This window comes from Chiloscyllium plagiosum, chromosome 10 (genome assembly GCF_004010195.1).
Source record: "Chiloscyllium plagiosum isolate BGI_BamShark_2017 chromosome 10, ASM401019v2, whole genome shotgun sequence".
Lineage (NCBI taxonomy): Eukaryota > Metazoa > Chordata > Chondrichthyes > Orectolobiformes > Hemiscylliidae > Chiloscyllium > Chiloscyllium plagiosum.
In genome coordinates, this window is record NC_057719.1 from 28,030,219 (window position 1) to 28,050,520 (window position 20,302).

At 41.6% G+C, this 20,302-nt stretch overlaps 1 protein-coding gene across 3 annotated transcripts in view; it reads right to left on the reverse strand.

The window, feature by feature from the left end:
- Positions 1 to 10,800: 10,800 nt before the first annotated feature.
- Positions 10,801 to 20,302, reverse strand: part of prkcha (protein kinase C, eta, a) — a 219,890-nt gene continuing 210,388 nt past the window's right edge. For all 3 annotated transcript variants that reach the window (XM_043697242.1, XM_043697243.1, XM_043697241.1), the window contains 2 exons: positions 16,520 to 16,666; positions 10,801 to 11,844 (listed from right to left, as the gene is read on the reverse strand). In XM_043697242.1, the coding sequence (XP_043553177.1) occupies positions 11,704 to 11,844; positions 16,520 to 16,666 (288 nt within the window). In that variant the 3' untranslated portion in view covers positions 10,801 to 11,703. The remainder of the gene's footprint in view (positions 11,845 to 16,519; positions 16,667 to 20,302) is intronic.

The following is a 20,302-nucleotide window of genomic DNA, read 5'->3' on the forward strand; positions in this document are numbered from 1 at the left end:
ACATCTAGCACTGCATCGCTAATAATCTACTCTTTAACCTAATTTACCAGCTAAAGGCGTTCAACAAGATTCCCCATGGGAGACTGGTTAGCAAGGTTAGCTCACACGGAATAGGGGGAGAACCAGCTATTTGGATCCAGAACTGACTCAAAGACAGAAGACAGAGGGTGGTGGTGGAGGGTTGTTTTTCAAACTGAAGGCCTGTGACCAGCGGTGTGCCACAAGAATCCCTGGTGCTGGGTCCACTGCTTTTCATCATTTATATAATTGATTTGGATGTGAACACGGGAGGTATAGTTAGTAAGTTTGCAGATGATACCAAAATTGGAGGTATAGTGGACAGTAAAGAAGGTTACTTGCCTCCAGTGCATGGAGTATAGGAGTCGTGAGGTCATGTTGAGGCGGTACAGGACATTGGTTGGGCTAATTTTGGTCTCCCTGCTATAAGAAAGATGTTGTGAAACTTGAAAGAGTTCAGAAAAGATTTACAAGGATGTTTCCAGGATTGGAGGGTTTAAGCTACAGGGAGAAGCTGAATAGATTGGAGCTGTTTTCCCTGGAGCTTTGGAGGTTGAGGGGTGAACTTATAGGGGTTTACAACATCATGAGGCACATGGATAGGGTAAATCAACAGTCTTTTCCCTGGGTTGGGGAGTCAAAACTTGAGGACGTAGTTTTATAGTGAGAAGGGAAAGACTTAAATGGGATTTAAGGGACACCTTTCTCACACAGAGGGTGGTGCATGTATGGAATGGGCTGCCAGAGGAAGTGGTGGAGGCTGGTACAATTACAACATTTAAAAGGCATCTAGATGGGTATATGAATAGGAAAGGATTACAGGGATATGGGCAAACTGGATCTAGATTAATTTAGGATTACTTCTCGGCATGGACAAGTTGGACTGAAGAGTCTGTTTCCATGCTGTATATCCCTATGACTCCATGACTTTATCTCGCCCTGCTTTCATAATTGCCTATTTTTACATTTTACATATTGGTCTCAGACATACTCCTCTCTCTCTCTCCCTCTCAAGCTGAATATAAAATTTATTCATATTATGATTCCCATTACTTAGGAGTGCCTTCACTATGGGGTCATTAATTAATTCTATCTTGTTACACAATGGCAGGTCTCTTATGCCTGTCTTTACTCTTTGACTAATCACATCTCATCATACTTGATCCTTTTCCCACAATAATTCAAGTAAAATCATCTCGAGTTCCCAAGTTAGGTGGCTCATGGCATTGTTCAGAGAAGAGCAGGGGCTTCACCTGGCGTCATGGTGAGCATTTAACCTTTAGCCGACATCTCTGAAAGCTGATTTTCTGGGCATTCGTTCCTATTTGTGGGTTTCTGCTGTGTATGCACTGGCTGCAGCAATTGTGGATCAAACAGCACTGACCATAACCTAGAATAGATACATTCCAGTGCAAAACAAAGAAAAATTCCAAACAGGTTACATTGATGATGCCTGAGGAATAAGAGACATTGTTGTGCCTTCTTGACCGTCACATCTACGTGGGAAGCCCAGGGCAGGCTGTCAGTTATTGTCACTCGTAGGAACTTGATGCTCTCAACTCTGCTCCGTTGATGTAGATAGGGACGTATTCGCCTCCTTTCTTCCTGAAGTCTGCAGTTACTTTTAAAAAAATGTTAAAGATTGTACCAAACGGTCACCGCTGCAGATGTTCGATCGCTTTTCCTGAGAGTCAACCCAAGGAAAGCAATGTGCCCGGAGTCCCTGGCTGGGCACTTAGATCCTGTACGGACCAACTGGTGGAGATATTCACTGACATCTTCAACCTCTCCCTCCTACAACCCAAAGTCCCCACCTGCTTCAAGAAGACCATCATCATCCCAGTACCCAAGAAAGGACATAAAATGCAACTTAGTGATGACCGCCCAGTGGCTCACATCTCAATAATCATGAAGTGTTTCGAGAGGCTGGTCATGGCCCATGTCAACTCCTGTCTCCCAGCCAGCCTTGATCCCCTACAATTTGCCTACTGATGTAACAAGTCCACAGCAGATACCAGTTCCCTAGCCCTCCACTCATCCCTGGAACATCTAGACAACAAGGATACCTACATCAGACTCCTGCTCATTGAAGGTGGAGCTGTAGTCAACACCATTTTCCCCTGCAGAATGATCTCAAAACTCTGTGACCTTGGTCTTGGCTCCACCCACTGTAACTCGATCGTCAGCTTCCTGACCGTCAGACTCTAATCAGTGAAGATGGCCAACTACACGTCCTCCACAATAACACTCAACACTGGAGCCCCCAAAAATGGGTTCTCAGCCCCTTATTGTACTCTATGCACACACATGATTGTGTTGCCAAATTCCAAATGAACGCCATCTACAAGTTCGCTTTTGACACAAACATAGTAGGGTGGATATCTAACAATGACAAGTCAAATTACAGGTGGGAGATAGAGAGCTTTGTGAGATGGTGCAATGAGAACAACCTCTCTCTCAATGTCGGCAAAACTAAAGAACTGATCATTGACTTCAGAAAGAAAGGATGACAACACGCTCCCAATTACATCAATGGAGCGGAGGTTCAGAGCATCAAGTTCCTATAAATGACAATAACCGACAGCCTGTCCTGGACTTCCCACATAGACGTGACAGTCACAAGGCACTCTTATTCCTCAGGCAGCTCAGGAAATTTGGCATTTCCATAAGGATCCTCACCAACATCTATTGATGCACCATTGAAAGCGTACTGTCTAGGTTCATAACAGCCTGGTATGGCAATTGCTCTGCCCAGGACCATACAAAACTACAGAAGATGGTGTGTACAGCTCAGACCATCACAGAAGCCAACCTTCCATTCACGACTTCATTTACTCAGTTTGCTGCTGCGGAAAGGCTGCCAACATCAAAGATCCATTGCACCCCGGTAAAGATCTCCTACAACCTCTTCAGTCAGGCAGAAGATACAGAAGCCTGAACACATCCACCAGCAGATTCAGAAACAGCTTCTTCCTGGCTGTTATTAGATTGATGGATGGACTCTCTCGCCTCAAATAATGCTGATCTTGCTAACTCTGATCTCACATAGCGCACACCCTGTGTAATGTAATCTGTATGCCTCTAAGTCTTTTTACAACCTTGGATCTGTACATCCTTGCTTACTATGATTTACCATACTGCTCCTAATAAAGCTTTCCATTGTACTTCAGAACTCGTGACAATAAATGAATCATTTGATCAAACATAAAGAAAAAGCAAATACTGTGCAATCTTTTCGCAAATAACCTGGGTAGTTCACTGGAAGTCAAATCCCACTATTCTCACAGTCACAAAACGTACAAAAGTTCAAGATGTTATGATAAATTCCAGGGTTCTTAGAAAACATGGACCAGATTTTTTTGTACTTAACAAGAATTATTTTTTATTACATGTAATTAAACTCTAGCTATAGGTAAACAGTTCTAAAATGTCATCATGTAACGCTAGAAAATAAAATCTAACCCTCTTATAAATGTTTCCTTACACATAAGCACATACATAGACACACACAGACTGACAAGTAGGCTATAGGGTGAGGAAAACTGGGAAGAATTTTAGTGATTCCTACTAAAAGGTTGCTGATATGGTCCTTATGTGACTTCTTATCAGCTTTCTCCAGACTCTTCCATGGGCATGCAAGGGGCACATGGTGATTGATTTTCTTATAAATTAAGAGTCACAACTTACAACAATTGAAGGAATTAGTTAGCTTCAGATTTAAAGCGAGGTTTGACTATAGAGAATAGAGAGACAGCTCCTGAGCTGGTGGAGATCAAATGACCTCTCTCCATTTCTTGTTCTCAGCCCCAAGCTGTTCAGTTCTCTCGATATCAATCAGTTATTGGCAGGACAAAGGCTTATACCATCAATAACTGGTTACTCGTCCAAAGATCAAATCAACTTCTTCTTGCCACTGAGCCGTATCAATACTCAGAATCCCTTGGTTCCAATTCACCTGCAACCACTTCAATTACTGCTTGTACAAAGAGAAGTTTACACAACGTATGCCATAAGTATTGGATTACTTGCTTTTCAAAAAAATACAGCAATCCTTTAAAACACTGGTTTTAAAACAGTAGTTCCCAATTTCAGTCTGCCACTTTAAAAAGCACAAAAATAAAAAGACCCTTTCTCGCACAAAGATAGGTGCCAAATTCAAAGATTGGACAGAATATTAAAAATCACCAAAGAATGACTAAAAGATTAATATTAAGGGAAACATTAGACTATTAGAGAAAGCTAGCTAGAAATATAAAAACAGATAGTGATAGTTTCTATTGATATTTTAAGAAGTGATCACATGGGAAGGAGACAGATCTGGAAGATAGAATATACAAACATGGGTAAAGCATATATCTTCCTACCACAATAGATAAAGCACAACTAGAGAAGAGGAAAGAAGCATGCAATGAACAACAGAGTCAATGACTATAAATAAGAAATATTTTGAATAATTCGAAGGAAACATGTCCCCACTAAACACCACGCAAAGTTCAATCAATCATTTCCTAAAGTGTCCATCAAAGTTCTGTGCATTGAAAAAGGTTTGTCATCCAAAACATGCAGATATTTGGTTGTCTAACATTATGTCTCTCTTAAACATAACCCCAACAATCAACCCCTTGTTATGAGCAGGACCAGCACTGATTCGCTGTTTAGGTCTTCATCGCCATCCAGGTGTTCGCACTAATCAGTGAAATCTGGCTCCAAGTAATGATCAATACATGCAATAGAACAGTCTACATAGAATAGTGGAAACAAAAAAAAGTTCGATTCATTTATGAAAAGGTTGAATGCTACAACTGGGAGGAGATTTGGGAAAGGAAAAGAATTTAACTTTCCTTTGGCCAAATAATGTGATGCAATGATGATGTACAACAACAATGAGCTAGTGATGTGGAGAAGTAGCAGGCACCAACATCTCAGGGCAAGTTCCATTGATACCATCCACGGACATTGGCGTCTGACATGTACCAGCCCCATTCCACCCTTCTGGCACATCTCTGATCCATTTGGAGACAATATCAACATTTCAATGCTGCACCAGCAGCGTTCACTGCAATGCTGTTGCCAGGACGCAAAGTGCAAGGCTGAGCATCCATCTCATGGATTGGACCAAGATGCCTCTCAGGAATCTTCAGTTGCTCTTTTAGTGTTCTCTCACTCTGAGCTTACGTTGATGTGCACACCATCTTTGTTTTACCTTGCCTTGCCTTTTTGTGCTTCCCCCCGCAGCTAGACCAGCTTGCCTTGCCTTTTAGCATGATCACAAAGACAGGCGGTTTGTCAGGGCTGTCAGCATAGGGCTATGTCCATCTTATCCTGCACCATGTGCCAGCTGTGTGCATATCAAATGCATTGGATGTACTTCAGCAAGTGGCCAAGTCTCAATGTCCAAAGGGAGCAGTTCTCTACTAAGAGAGAGACCTGGAATGAGACTAAGGGAAGGAATGAGTGAGATGAGAGTAGCTGGTACATCTGCTAGTGCTAATTCAGGTGGGGGAAGATGGTGAATTGCCTTGAGCAAGTGATCAGGAGCTGCTGAAGCCATGTATGACTAGTGGTGTGTGTGGGTGGATTGGATTGGGTTTGGATTTGGGTTCGGGTTAGAACGAGTGAGGGAAGATGTTGCATGCAAAAGTGAGGATGGTGAAGCATGAGCCTTGGAGCAAGATGGGGGCAGTAGCAGAGATAGAGTGTGACCGAGCTGACAGAGGATGGTGACTCCCATCCTGCTGGAGCAGAGAAGGTTATTCACTTTCTTGCTACACTACTACGTAGTCCTCTGGACCATTGAAACCATACAGAGTCGGGTGCCTACCTCAGACAAGGCTGGCAGGTCTGGTGTTGTGGCCTCGTCTTCTGGTTCTGGGACAGAGAGGTGGCTCCCCTCTACAGTATTCCACCTACCTGAAATTTCAGCTGCACGTTTGGGAACGGTGCACCAATGTTCACTTCTCAGCTGTGCCCAGGATGAATGTTCACAAATAGGCAGGGCAGCTTCAGACTGGCAGAGTTTGACTGGCTGCAGGAACTCTGGCATCTTCTCAGCACTGTTGAATATTCCCGCCTACAGCAAGTGGGGGAGTAGTGGGGAAGCTGCGTGATCTGGGGCATGGTACCTTATTTTGGATGTTAGCTTGAAAGAAAACTCACCAGGGTTTGAAAAGTGAGACAGTCCATGCAACTCAACAAGAAAGACAATGCATTTCTGGTAAGATTCAGACCACAATGTCTCAACTGTAATTGACCTTTCTTTCCAAGTCATCTCAAGAACATGACACTTGTTTATCTGTCAGTTTGCCCTTACCTGTTCAGAACTATAATTCCTGTAAAATACGCAAATAAAACAAATTGTGCAATTATTGTGCTATTGTTGAGTCACTCTCTTTATGCGATATAGATGTTCACTTCTTCGAAAAGCCCTACAATTATTATTGCAACTCTTTTCTCTACTTTTCAAAATCTAAAACAAATACTGAATTGAACACAATCATTCGGTGTGTGGCAACTAAACTTTGAGATATGGGTACAGTCAATCATCGAATGTTTGATATCAAAAGTTTAATTTATTCTGAAAAAATAAGTCATTATATCTTTGAAATATGTGCATTTTACTTTATTTCACTAATCTTTCAAAATAACTTTTTTGCTGGAATGTAAGAGGTTGAGCAGTAATGTTATAGAGATTTCTAAAGTCATGATGGGTATAGATAAGGGTATAGTTAGCAACTGTCCTTTCCCTCGGTTGGTGAATTTCAAGACGAGGGGACATATTTTTAACGTGGAAAGGGAAACACCTTAAAAAGACATGAGGGGTGTTTGTTTTTTAAAAAGAGTGTGGTTCGTGTGCGTAATGAACTGCCAGAGGAAGTGGTAGATGCAGGTACAGTTACAACATTTAAAAGATGTTTAGATAAGTACCAATAACAAATGTATGGAGGGGTATGGGCCAAGTGCAGGCAGGTGGGATTAATTTAGTTTGGGATTATGGCAGGTATGGACTGGTTGGACCAAAGGGTCTGTTTCCATATTATATGACTCCATAACTCCAGTCTCTTTCATTCAGTTTTCTTTAGTACATTCTTATAAGATTCTTTTCAGTTATGAGCTGTGCATTGATCATCAACCAATGTGTTTTTTTCCCTGTCAATAAGGTTAGTAAATGGAAATTTTTTCTCCACATCCTTCTTGTGCGAGCTGGAGTCTTTGATATGACTGACCACACCACTCTCTGCAGCACTTCTTCTCTCCATTCTTATTGGATGGAATACCACTTGCCTGGTTTTTTCCTTCTCTCTCTAATCACAGCCACCATATCACTTTTTAAAAAATATTATTCCCCTTGTGATGTGGGCATCATTGGCTGCTGCCCATCCCTACTTTCCCCTGAGCTAGCTCTTATAGAGTCATAAAGAAATGAAACAGACCCTTCAGTACAACTTGTCCATGCTGACCAATTCTCCCAAAATAAACTAGTCCTACTTGCCTGCGGTTGACCCACATCTCTGTAAACCTTTCCTGTCCATGTACCTGTTCAAATGTCTTTTAAATGTTGTAACTGTACCTGCATCTATCACTTCCTCTGGCAGTTCATTCCACTTATGAACCACATTCCGTGTGAAACAATTGTCCCTCAGATCTCTTTTAAATCTTTCTCCTCTCACCCTAAAATTATGTCCCTCAGTTTTGGGATCCCCTACCCTCAGGAAAAGGCCTTTGCTATTCACCTTATCTTTGGCCTTCATGATTTTATAAACCTCTATAAGGTCACCCTTCAACCTCCTAAGCTGCAGTGAAAAATGACCTAGCCTATCTCTGTAACTCAAACCTTCTAGTCCCGGTAACATTCTTATAAATCTTTTCTGAATCCTCTCCAATTTAATAATATACTTCCTATAGCCGGGCAACCAGAACTGGACACAGACTCCAAAAGTGGCTTCACCAATGTCCTGATATGCCAACATGATATAGAGTCATAGAGATGTACAGCACGGAAACAGACCTTTCGGTCCAACCTGTCCATGCCGACCAGATATCCCAACCCAATCTAGTCCCACCTGCCAGCATCTGGCCCATATCCTCCAAACCCTTCCTATTCATATACTCATTCAAATGCCTTTTAAATGTTGCAACTGTAGCAGCCTCCACCACTTCCTCTGGCAGCTCATTCCATACACATACCACCCTCTGCGTGAAAAAGTTGCCCCTTAGGTCTCTTTTATATCTTTCCCCTCTCACCATAAACCTACACCCTCAACTTCTGGACTCCCAACCCCAGGGAAAAGACTTTGTCTATTTACCCTATCCATGCCCCTCATAATTTTGTAAACCTCTATAAGGTCACCCAATAGCCTCTGACACTCCAGGGAAAACAGCCCCAGCCTGTTCAGCCTCTCCCTATAGCTCAAATCCTCCAACCCTGGCAACATCCTTGTAAATCTTTTCTGAACTCTTTCAAGTTTACAACATCTCCCAACAGTGGCCTAACCAATGACCTGTACAGCTGCAACACGACCTCCCAACTCCTGTACTCAATACTCTGACCAACTCCTTCACTCAGTGTTCTGAACAAAGAAGTCAAGAGTGCCAAATGTCTTCTTTACCACTTCACTTGAGACTCAACTATGTTTCTGAGCCCTTAGATCTCTGTTCTACAACACTCCCGAGGACCCCACCACTAACGGTGTAAGTTCTGTTTCTTGTTTGTCTTTCCAAAATGCAACACCTCACATTTCTCTAAATAAAACTCCATCTTGCCACTCCTCGGCCCATTGGCCCAAATGATAAAGATGCCTTTGTAATCTTAGATAACCTTCTTCATTGTCTACTTTTCAAACAATTACAGTCCATTTGGTCTAAGTAGACGCACAATTCTATAGGGGAGGAAGTTCCAGGATTTTGACCCAGTGACTCTGAAGCAATGGTTAGACATTTCCAAGTCAGGATGGTGAGCAGCTTAGAAGGGAACTTGCAGGTTGTAGTTCCTATGTATCTGCTGCCCTTGTCCTTCTAGATGATTGTAGTGGTGAGTTTGAAAGGTGCTGCCCAAGGATCTTTGGTGACTTGCTGCTATGCATCTAGTAGGTGCCAAACATTACCACTACTGAGTGTCGGTGGTGCAGGGAGTGAATATTTATGGATATGATGGCAATCAAGAAGCCTGCTGTATCATGGTTTGCGTCAAGCTTTTTGAGTGTAGCTTGAGCTGCACTCATCGAGGGAAGTGGAAAGTATTCCATTACACTCCTGACTTGAGCCTTGCAAATGGTGGATAGGTGTTGAGTCGTCTGAGGGGGTGTTACCCATTGCAGGACTTTTAGCTGCTAACTTTGCCATTGTCGCCATATTTTCTATGGCTAGTCCAGAATAGTTTCTGGGCAATAGCAACCCTCAGGATGTGGAAAGTGGGAGATTCAGGGATGACGATGCCATTGAATGTCAAAGAGTGTTAGTTAGATTCTCCCTTGTTGGAAATGGCCATTGCCTGGCACTTGACTGGCATGAATGTTACTTGTCACTTGTCAGCTCAAACCTGGGTATTTTCCAGTTCTTGCTGCATTTGGACATGGACTGCTTCTGTATCTGAGCAGTCAGAAATGGTGCTGAACCTTGTGCAAACTTCAGTGAAAACCCCATCTTCTGAATTTATGATGGAGGGAAGTTCAGTGATGAACAAGCTGAAGATGATTAGGTTATCTTGCTGCAGTGACACCTTCCTGTTTATTCTGATGCTCTCCAAGAATTGATCCTTCCTCCCCTCTTATTTCTCATAAGCATATTGTCCCTTTGCAACATCTCCTGAATGCACATAGTTTGCCATGTATGCTGATGTCATGAAGCTCAAACTCACCATCACTTCTCTCAACTCCCCCACTGTTGTTAACTTATCCAATTGTTTATTTGACATCCACTATGGGATGATCAGACATTTCCTCCAGTCAATTATGAAGCAGAATGAAGGCATTGTTTTCCCTCTTTGCTTCAAACTCTGCTCTCTAGCTACCAACAACATGCATCTCCCTGGCAACTGTGTGAGAGGCAACTAGACCATTTATAATCTTAGGGGCAAATTTGAACCTTGCCATCGCTAAGAGCACCAATTTGTATTGAATAACATCGCGCAACTATGCCCACATCAGCTTATCTGCTGCTGAAATGTTCACATTCTGGCCACAAACCTCTGGGATATCCTACATGTGGCCTTTGTGCACCCTGATTTATTTTCACCACCACTGCGAGTTAGCCTTCAGTGGTTGAGGCTTTATCTTCTGGAATATCCTATCTAACCCTGTACCTCATTTTTCCTTTGAGAAGTTTCCCAAAGCATACCTCCATATTTTATTTTGTATTGCTCCTTTGAAGTTCCTTGGGATGTTTGATTACACTAAAGATGCAATAAAAATATAGACTGTTATCACCATTATTGTTGGCTTTTTAATCTGCCTTCCCATTGAAATTAAAAAGTGTTCAATTATTATGATTGAGGAAAATAGCTTTTATTCCAACTGTCTCTCTTGGATAACTTTATACATGGCAACAGCTTTTCAGTCAAGAATGTAGTCATCGTAAAGAGTGCAAGTGCTGTTTACACTCTGGAGCTGTGCTATAAGGAATATGTCTTGGTCATAGGCAATCTACACAAAATAATTTTAAAAAATGTATCTAATATATTGGGAAAAGCTGGTCAATTGTGAGTGAGAGACACAAACAATTGACTGAAGGGAAACTTACTCACTTTGGTTCCACTGAATTCAGGTTTACTTTAAGCACAAAGCTGCATTTTAAAAAAATCTGGTCAACTTTAATTAGACACAATACTGTACAATTGAACAGGACAACAGTAATATGCCATTGATGATGCTGGATAATCAAGCACAGGCAGAAACTCTCCTTCTACCTATCCCCATGCATGAGTTTACAAAACTCTACACATCAGTTTATCATTGCTCATGCCATCACATCTCCTGTATTGTGCACTTCCAAAAAAACAAGGCAATTCTAATCTTAGAGGTTATCTTAATACAAAATAAGCATTTTTGTAACATTTATTTTCCAATTGCTATAACTTACAAGCACAAGAAAGGTTCCACTTTCCATTCCGTATCTATGTGTCTCCATAACGCACCCAAATTTTAAAATGGCTACTTCAAGCAGACAACAAAGTACATGGTATAATGACATGCAAGCTATTCTATCCCACATTAACAAATACATGGGTCCCTGAAAACAGATTGCCACTGAAAAGAGTCAATTACCATTTATGAAAGTGTAGAATTGCTTTCTTGTAACAAATTTAAGTTTTTACTTATCAGTACGCAGCTCATTAAATATCTAAATGGCTGAGTTTAAAAGACATGCACAATTCAATAATGATTCACTGCAACAATACTTATTTGTAAACGATGGATAAAAATGTGTTCTGGCATTCAGAATGATGGAAAGATAATGGACAACAACACAAAGCCACTTACTGTCACAAAGTTACACAACACCAAAATTCAATATAAATAGCATGCCAGTTCTCTTTCAGCAACTGTAAATGATGATTATGCCTGAATAAACTTCTCTGTCCTCACATTGGAGTAACTGTTCAACTTGCTTGTGGTGAAGTCTGTTGTGCCAGGACTTGTCAGAGTTCTGAAATTGTCTTCTCACCAATAGATTGAGATTCATATTTCAAACTCAAACTTCTTCAGCAACAAATGAGAATCCCTTAAATTCATCCTGATTGATCATCCGGATCAGGGATTCATCAATCGGTGTCAGTACAGGCTTTTCTGTGGTGAAGTCTCGATCAAAGTTATTTACATCCCTGTTTGTTTTCTGACAGAAAAGAGAAACAAGATACATTGTTGTCAGCTGAGCATACCTATCGTTAACCAAGCAAAATATTCAACTTTAAGCTTCACTCTTCTCTGGCTGTACGTTCAACAAATGTTTTGTTTGCGATTGAAAGTTGAATTTTTATTCACAGAGCTGAGAAAATTCCAAGAACTGGTTAATTCTAATCTCTGAATTTTTATTTACACAATGAGACTTTCTTAAAAGTTATTTGATGTGAGAGAGCTTACACTCTCCATTTCATATCTATATTTCTCCATGTTACATTGAAGCTTTAAACTGACAATATCAAGCTGTCAACTCAACTGGAGAGTTCTTAACAGGAGTTGCACCCACTGCTGCAGAAACAACATGGAGGTAATCGCACAAGTGCTGCTGGATGAAGAGGTGATTTGTTACAAAGGCCCACGTTGATGCTTTGGCACTTAGTTCCAGCTGTAAAAGCTAAATAATAAGACGAAAAACAGACATCTAAGCCCTCACCCGTCACATACCCACGCACTCCCCATGCTAACTCTTGATCCCATCCACTTCTCCATGACTTCATAATCTCCACGCTAACCGATACCTCACTACCCACCTTCCATTGTCCCTTCTAACCTCCATGCCAACCAATACCCCTGCTACAATCCCTAATGTCCTCCATGCAAATCTATGCTGCTGTACACACCGTCATGCTCCTCATATTTGCTGAGACAGCACCCCAGTAACCCCTCATGCCCTTTATAAAACTAGCCCCAACCTGGTGCCCTTAAAAATAGACATCATTATCATTAAATGTTGAGAAAGAGTGGAAACTCAAGGTCTTAAGACTACTAACTCTCATAGCTCTAAAGTTTTGAAACAAAACCGTTTCAGCCAGCATTCACCATGGACAGACCTCAGGAGCCTTGGTGAGACAACATAAAGTAAAGTTTTAAGACGTCTATTGATGACTTTGATGTTTTTTTTACAAAAAAATCATTCTCATTGATAACCTACTCAATTCATTTCACTCATGTGATTGATTCTTTAAAATTACAGATTTGGGACTATGAATACAAAACATTTATAACCACTTAAGGCTGTCGGTCAAAGTGTGGACTTACAGTCCCGGTCCCCCACCGAACTCTGATAATGATAATCTGCACAATCTAACAGGCAGCAATCATCCTAGAATGTTAACCGTCAAGATCATGGCTGCAGACAGCTATCAAAATTGCATTTGTTGATTGTTTTCAACCAAAGTTTGGTTTTCTTTAAAAACATTTAAAGAGCTTATGGATTTAAAGTGCTTTGATAACTTGAAACGTGAGCAAATGTGAGGTCTTGCACTTTGGAAAAAAAGAACACAGACATGGACTATTTTCTAAACAGTGAGAAAATTCATAAAGCCAAAGTACAAAAGGATCTGGGAGCGCTAGTCCAGGATTCTCTAAAGGTTGACTTGCAGGTTGAGTCCGTGGTAAAAAAAGCAAATGTAATGTCGTTTATCTCAAAAGGTTTGGAATATAAAAGCAGCAATGTGCTTCTGAGGCTTTGTAAAGCTCTAGTTAGGCCCCATTTAGTATACTAAGTCCAATTTTGAACCCCACACCTCAGGAAGGACATACTGGCACTGGAGCATGTCCAGCGGAGATTCACACGGATGATCCCTGGAATGGTAGACCTAATATATGATGAACGGCTGACGATCCTGGGATTGTATTTGTTACAGTTTAGAAGGTTGAGAGGAGATCTAATAGAAATTTACAAGATAATGCATGGCTTAGAATGGGTGGATGCTGGGAATTTGTTTCTGTTGTTAGGCAGGGAGACTAGGACCTCCGGGCACAGCCTTAGAATTAGAGGGGGTCAATTTAGAATGGAAATGAGGAGACATTTCTTCAGCCAGAGAATGGTGGGCCTGTGGAATTCATTGCCACAGAGTGCAGTGGAGGCTGGGACGTGAAATGTCTTCATAGCAGAGACTGATAAATTCTTAATCTCGCAATGAATTAAGGGCTATGGGGAGAGTGCAGGTGAATGGAGATGAAATGCCGATCAGCCATGATTAAATGGTGGAGTAGACTCGATGGGCAGAATGGTCTTACTCCCACTCACATGTCTTATGGTTTTATGGACACTTCCGCTGCTTTATTAAACATTCATGCACATTCACATCTAGTTTTAATAATTGCAAAGGGCATCTGTCCTTTCTCAAAGGAGTATTGACCTCTCCCATGGAGCTACCTGGAATTCTCCAACTGGGTACTTTCCCAACCACAGATTTTCAGAATGGGCAAATGCCTAAAGCCCATGAATTGCGTTCTGGGCAATACACTTATGAAGACTGCTTGTGTATGAAGGCAGCTGCATTTTCCTATATGCAGCTATCCTCGTGAACTACGAATGTGTAAACTAAAACCTAGCCCTGTTACCACTCTTTCACCAAAGAAAAATGTGTGCGCAGGACTTTGGGGTACACTGTCTGGAATCAGGTTCCTTGCACCATTTTGGATAAGACTTGGAGTCTTCCATCTTCATGAAAATTCAATCCAAACTTGTTGTGTGGCATTGCCCTCAGCAAACTGCCCATATAAGAACATATTAACCTAAACATCTGATCAATGCTATTTTGATGGAGGTTAATTCATTTGTTTTAAACTAGTTTATGCTAGTTTTAAACAAACCCAGCAGAAAACCAAAAGGGGAAATCCACAGAATCAATGACATCAAGTAATTATGAGTAATGCAGCAGGAAATCACAGCTTATGATGTACAGTAAAACCCATCATAATGCTTTTTGGAAATATTCATGATATTATGCCTTAAAAAACTGATAAGGTTTGAAATAAACACAAGTACTTACCCCTGTGAAATTTTTTAAAATAATTATTCTTGGTAACATGTACCCACGACAGATATTTAATTACTTTCCAGCTCACATGTGAAAAGCCCATTCAACTGATATATATTTGCAGAGTTATTTATCATGAATTATAGTGAATGAAGATAATAGAAATTAAACTGTAAAGACATGGGAATTTATCATGATTCCTTACTGTACATGTGTCTTCTTTGGGACCTTTACAATATTTCACATCCCTCATACATGAGCCCAAAAGTAATGAAGTAATTCTTGTATATATATAACCAAAAGAGAAAATGCTTTGACAAAGGGTCAGTTAGACTCGAAATGTCAGCTCTTTTCTCTCCTTACAGATGCTGCCAGACTTGCTGAGATTTTCCAGCATTTTCTCTTTTGGTTTCAGATTCCAGCATCCGCAGTAATCTGGTTTATATATACTTGAGTTAATTGCAAACAATTATTCTTCTATTGATGTTTAAACTCAAATGAATGATAAACCTACAATGAAGATACCTCTACTATGTAAAATTGTAAACTATTTTTAAAGATCAGCAGTGCTGCCTCACAGCGCCAGAGACCCGGGTTCAATTCCACCCTCGGGCGACTGACTGTGTGGAGTTTGCACATTCTCCTCGTGTCTGCATGGGTTTCCTCCAGGTACTCCGGTTTCCTCCCACAGTCCAAAAATGTGCGGGTCAGGTGAATTGGCCATGCTAAATTGTCCATAGTGTTAGGTGAAGGGGTAAATGTAGGGGAATGGGTCTGGATGGGTTGCTCTTCGAAGGGTCGGTGTGGACTTGTTGGGCCGAAGGGCCTGTTTCCACACTGTAAGTAATCTAATCTAATCTAATCTAATTTAATCTAAACTGATTTCCCAAATGGTGGGTGAGCCCTTTTTTGCCTTGGTTAAATGCAGCTCACAGTGTGAAAATAGTTCACACCTTTGTGCTTTTCTATTCATTCCCTCTTGGAGAAGCAGAGCAATGGCCATGTTGTAATCAATCTACTATGTTTCTGCAATGGAAACCCTGACTCCAATTGAAGTAAATGGGATGATTCTACTGACAAGATGGCAAAAAGAATCATTTCGGGAAGTGTTTATTCCTCCACTGCCAGTAATGGCAGACCTGGAGCAGCAACATAAAATGATGTCTGCTGATGATGTGGATGACAGTTGGCTACACAAACTTAATATTTCAGAGCTGGTGGCTTGAGTAAATTTGATTAATGGCTGTACAAACTTTCCCAGGTTTGCAGCTTTGGAATAATGTGCACCGCAGTATAAACTAGACAGATTCCACAGCTCTGGCTGCCAAGTTAAATAGAACTACATCTATCTCAGAAAAATGTGACTGTGAAATGAGTGTCTGAGGCAAAATGATTGGAAATGGATAGTCTACCATTCACTTACAATCATTATTAGTAATCTGCCTCTACGCTGTAGCCAACATTCTAAATGCTCCAGCATTTTAAGAAATCCCTCAAATGTACTTGTGCTGAAAACTGCTGGTAACTAAGGATTGAATCTTTGTTATTTTAAATGTACTCCAGAAAGGTGTAGCTATTGCCTTAACAGAGAAAATAAACACAGTAAATGCTTTTAAATCTCATTGCCAAAACATAACAGAGACACATTTTATGATCATTTGAGTGCAAAGTACACTGTGTCAGAAGCAGGAAGCATTAACGCATGAATCATTAAAAAAAGCTAAGTGTGAGAACAATATGCTCTTGCCCACGGTTACCCATGACCACCCTTGCAATATTTTGAAGGCACATGTAAGGAATGCTACACAAACTCTTTTACAGCTTGTTAGGAGGACTTACAATTCTGGGTTTGAAAGGTGGCTTCATTTGTCGCTGTTCAAGTGAATCCCAATCAATTCCTTGAAAGAAGGGATGGTTCAGAATGGCCTGCTCTCCACCTTGTGCTGAGACACAGCCCAGCCGTTTGTTTGGATTTTTGATCATGAACTGGTGGAAAAAAAGAGAGAGGAAAGACAATGAGTTGTCTTCAATTTTACAGCCCGGAACAACCAGAGCTTGGGAAGTAGTTGCACATCATTTTCTGCCAACATTTTCTCCTCTGCTTCTCTGAAAGCAGCAATTTGTACCAAGAGCACATTACTAACTGTCAGCCAACCGCTAAGCATTCTACACAAGTGGCTGATTCCTGTTAATATTTTGGTCTTGATTAACTTTTCTTGAATCCTTTCTTAAGTTCACTTTCAGATTTAAACAAAATCAGGAAGGCTCATAGTAATTTGGTAGATCTTCTACTCCTTGTGGTGGTACTCAGATCTGAAGAACAGAATAGACTCAGGTATTAAGCTTGCTCTTTACGTGGATGAAAATCACACCATACCAGGTTATAGTCCAACAGGTTTATTTGGAAATACAAGCATTTAGAGCGCTGCTTCTTCATTTGGTAGCTGTGGGGCAGGATCTAGTTCACAGAATTTACAGTAAAAGATCATAGTGTCATACAACTAATGCGATGTCTTGAACAAACCCACTAACTCAAAATGGTTATGCAATGCTCCAGCACTCACTCGGCCACCTCCCCACTTTTCCTTCACCTACACCAGCATTAACAGCTCTCCCAGCCTGTTTCATTCCTCTTGATCGCTTCGTCTCTCTCTCATTTCAGGAGAAAGAAAGCTCACAGTGTGGCAGAGAAAGCCTGACATTGGGATCCTCACCCTCTATGAGAAAAGGATCCTGACCATGACAGTCCCAAGCAACCAACTGATTGTGCCCAAGGCCCCAGGCTGTATCGGAGGCTCCCCTGGATTTATTGTGACAGAAGCCCCTGACAAGAGCAAACACAGAAATTACTGGAGAAACTAGGGAGGTCTGTGGTTGGAAAGCAGAGTTCATGTTTCAGGGCTGGTGACCCTTCTTCCAAACTTCTGACCTTCCGAGCTCTGATGCTGAATGTGTTCTTTATATATTTTATCTCCACGATGTACAACGTTCCTCAGAAAACTACGGTCACTACATCCTGAGATCCAGCTCAGTGCCCTGTGTCACCATATGCATGCTCGCAACCTCTCTCTCCATCAGCACTGCCTCATGCTACCTCAGAGCTACCCTGCCACCCAGTTCCACTTCATCCTCTGGCTCATTCAACATTCTAACTTTTTCTTTTCCTTTTAGGCATTAAGGAACACAAGGTGCAACAGCTCAAGAGAAACCTATGCCCCTCTTCCACCCGTCCCCTTCCCTCTGACTTCATCCTTTCTTCTAACCCAACTCCTGTTATGTATTTACTAACCCAACTGACCTTCTGCTCTCTGATACGGAATTTATTCTTCTTAACATATTTCCATTGAGTTTGCTTTCTCTCCACAGATCCTGCCAGACCTGCGGAGATTTTTTTGCAATTTCTGTTTTTGGTTTTGATTCTCAGCATCTGCAGTTCTTTGTTTCTTTGTCTGCTGACAGATGGCTGTCTCCCTTGACTTGACTTAGCCATTCCATAGAAGTACATGCAGTGTGTTTGCCATGTACACAGCAGGCACATGGTGCAGGCGTGGGATTAACATAGTCCAGTGATATACACCCCTGACATAGTCCAGTGATATACAGCAAGATGTCCAATACCTTGACTGATCGCAGCTGACTACCAAGTTAAGCTGCCTGGCTTTGTGGCTGCAATAAAAGGTAATGCCAGACAGAAGTATGTAAGTCTTTAAGCTTTGGCTGAGAGGCCAAAGTGTGAAAAGATGAGAGAAGACAATGCAGGACCAGACATCGATATAATGATCATCTAAGTAGGTGCAAAGCGAGTGAGCATTAAGTGAACAGTGCACTCTGATTGAAGCCATGAGGTTGCTGCTTGTCTTTGTGTCTACAATGTCCTGGCAGCAACATTGCAAAGAAGAGCAGAGTGGAGCAGAGATGTGTCCTGTGGCTTCAGGAAGGAAAGCAGCTGAAGGTGGCAATAGCCTAGTGGCATTATCACAAGACTGTCAATCCAGAGACCCAAGTTCAAATCCCACCATGGCAGATGGTGGAATTTGAACTTGATAAAAATCTGGAGACTACTGATAACCATGAATCTATTGTCAATTTTTCAGTAAAAACCTATCTTGTTCACTAATTCCTTTTAAGGAAGGAAACTGCCATCTTACCTGGTCTGGCCTGCATGTGACTCCAGATGCACCAGCAATGCTGGTGAAAGTGAGGACTGCAGATGCTGAAGATTAGAGTTGAGAGTGTGGTTGGAAAGCAGAGTTCATGTTTCAGGGCTGGTGACCATTCTTCCGAACATCTGACCTTTTGTGCTCTGACGCTGAACGTATTCTTTTATATATTTTTTATCTCCATGATGTACAATGTTCCTCAGACAGCTAGTGTCACTGCATCCTGAGATCCACACTCAGTGCCCTGTGTCACCATATGCATGCTGTCCACCTCTCTCTAGGTAATAGTGATTGGTCAGAAAGAAGATAGACATCTCTCTTACCACCTATCTGATCCACCCTGTCCATCTTCCTTCCCAACTATCCGCTCCACCCGCCTCTCTGACCTATCCCTATTACCCCTACACCCATCAACCTATCGCACTCTGAGCTACCTTACCCCCAGTCCCATCCCCCCCTCCCATTTATCTCACCAGCCCCTCGGCTCACAGCCTCATTCCTGATGAATGGCTTTTGCCTGAAACATCGATTCTCCTGCTCCTCGGATGCTGCCTGACCTGCTGTACTTTTCCAGCACTACACTCTCAACTCTGCACAGCAATGTTATTAACTCCTAACTGCCCTCTGGGTTGGGCCAGAAATGTTGGCCTAGCCAACAATGCCATCATCCTATCAATGAATTTTTAAAAAGTATATCCAATGCCAATCTCCAGGGACGGAAGATGTAATTGATCACTGTAATTGATCACTGTACATGGTCATGCCCTGAGATATTGGTTACTGATGTGCAAGACTGGAAGAAGAAGCAGCGAGCTGGTGTCTCACCAGGTACTCAGGTCCACCAGGTTGGAAGAAGAGACATTTTCCCCTCGACGAAGAGAATTGCTTCATAGCCTATCCTGTGCGAGTTATCCAGCTTACTCACTAATGCTGATGTCATTCACGGCCTGGGAAGAGCCTGCCTATTATTCAATAGATATTAATAAATATTAATAAATAGAGAGTTATAAATGGTATCTTTATCTTGAAGTGATGGGCATTCTCTCTTTACTGCTACATATGGACATACTGTATTTCATTGGTGACGTCTAGTTTAGTTTAGCAATGGAAAGGGATAGGTTAGTGCCACAGGGCAAGAGCTATAGATAGGGGAAGGGCAATTATAATGTGATTAGGAAGACATAGGAGGTATAGAATAGGGTAGCAAATGCAGGAGATGGGGACAATCGAGATGTGGAGCTGGTTTAAGGAACAGATATTGCATGTCCTTGATAGGTATGTCCCTGTCAGGTAGAGAAGAAGTGATAAGGTAAGGGAACCGTGGTTTACTAAAGAAATTGTGTCTCTTGTTAAGTGGAAGAGGGAGGCTTACGTGACATTGAGACAAGATGGTCTAGATGAGACGATGGAGAGTTACAGATTAACTAGGAAGGATTTAAAGAGAGAGTTAAGAAGAGCAAGG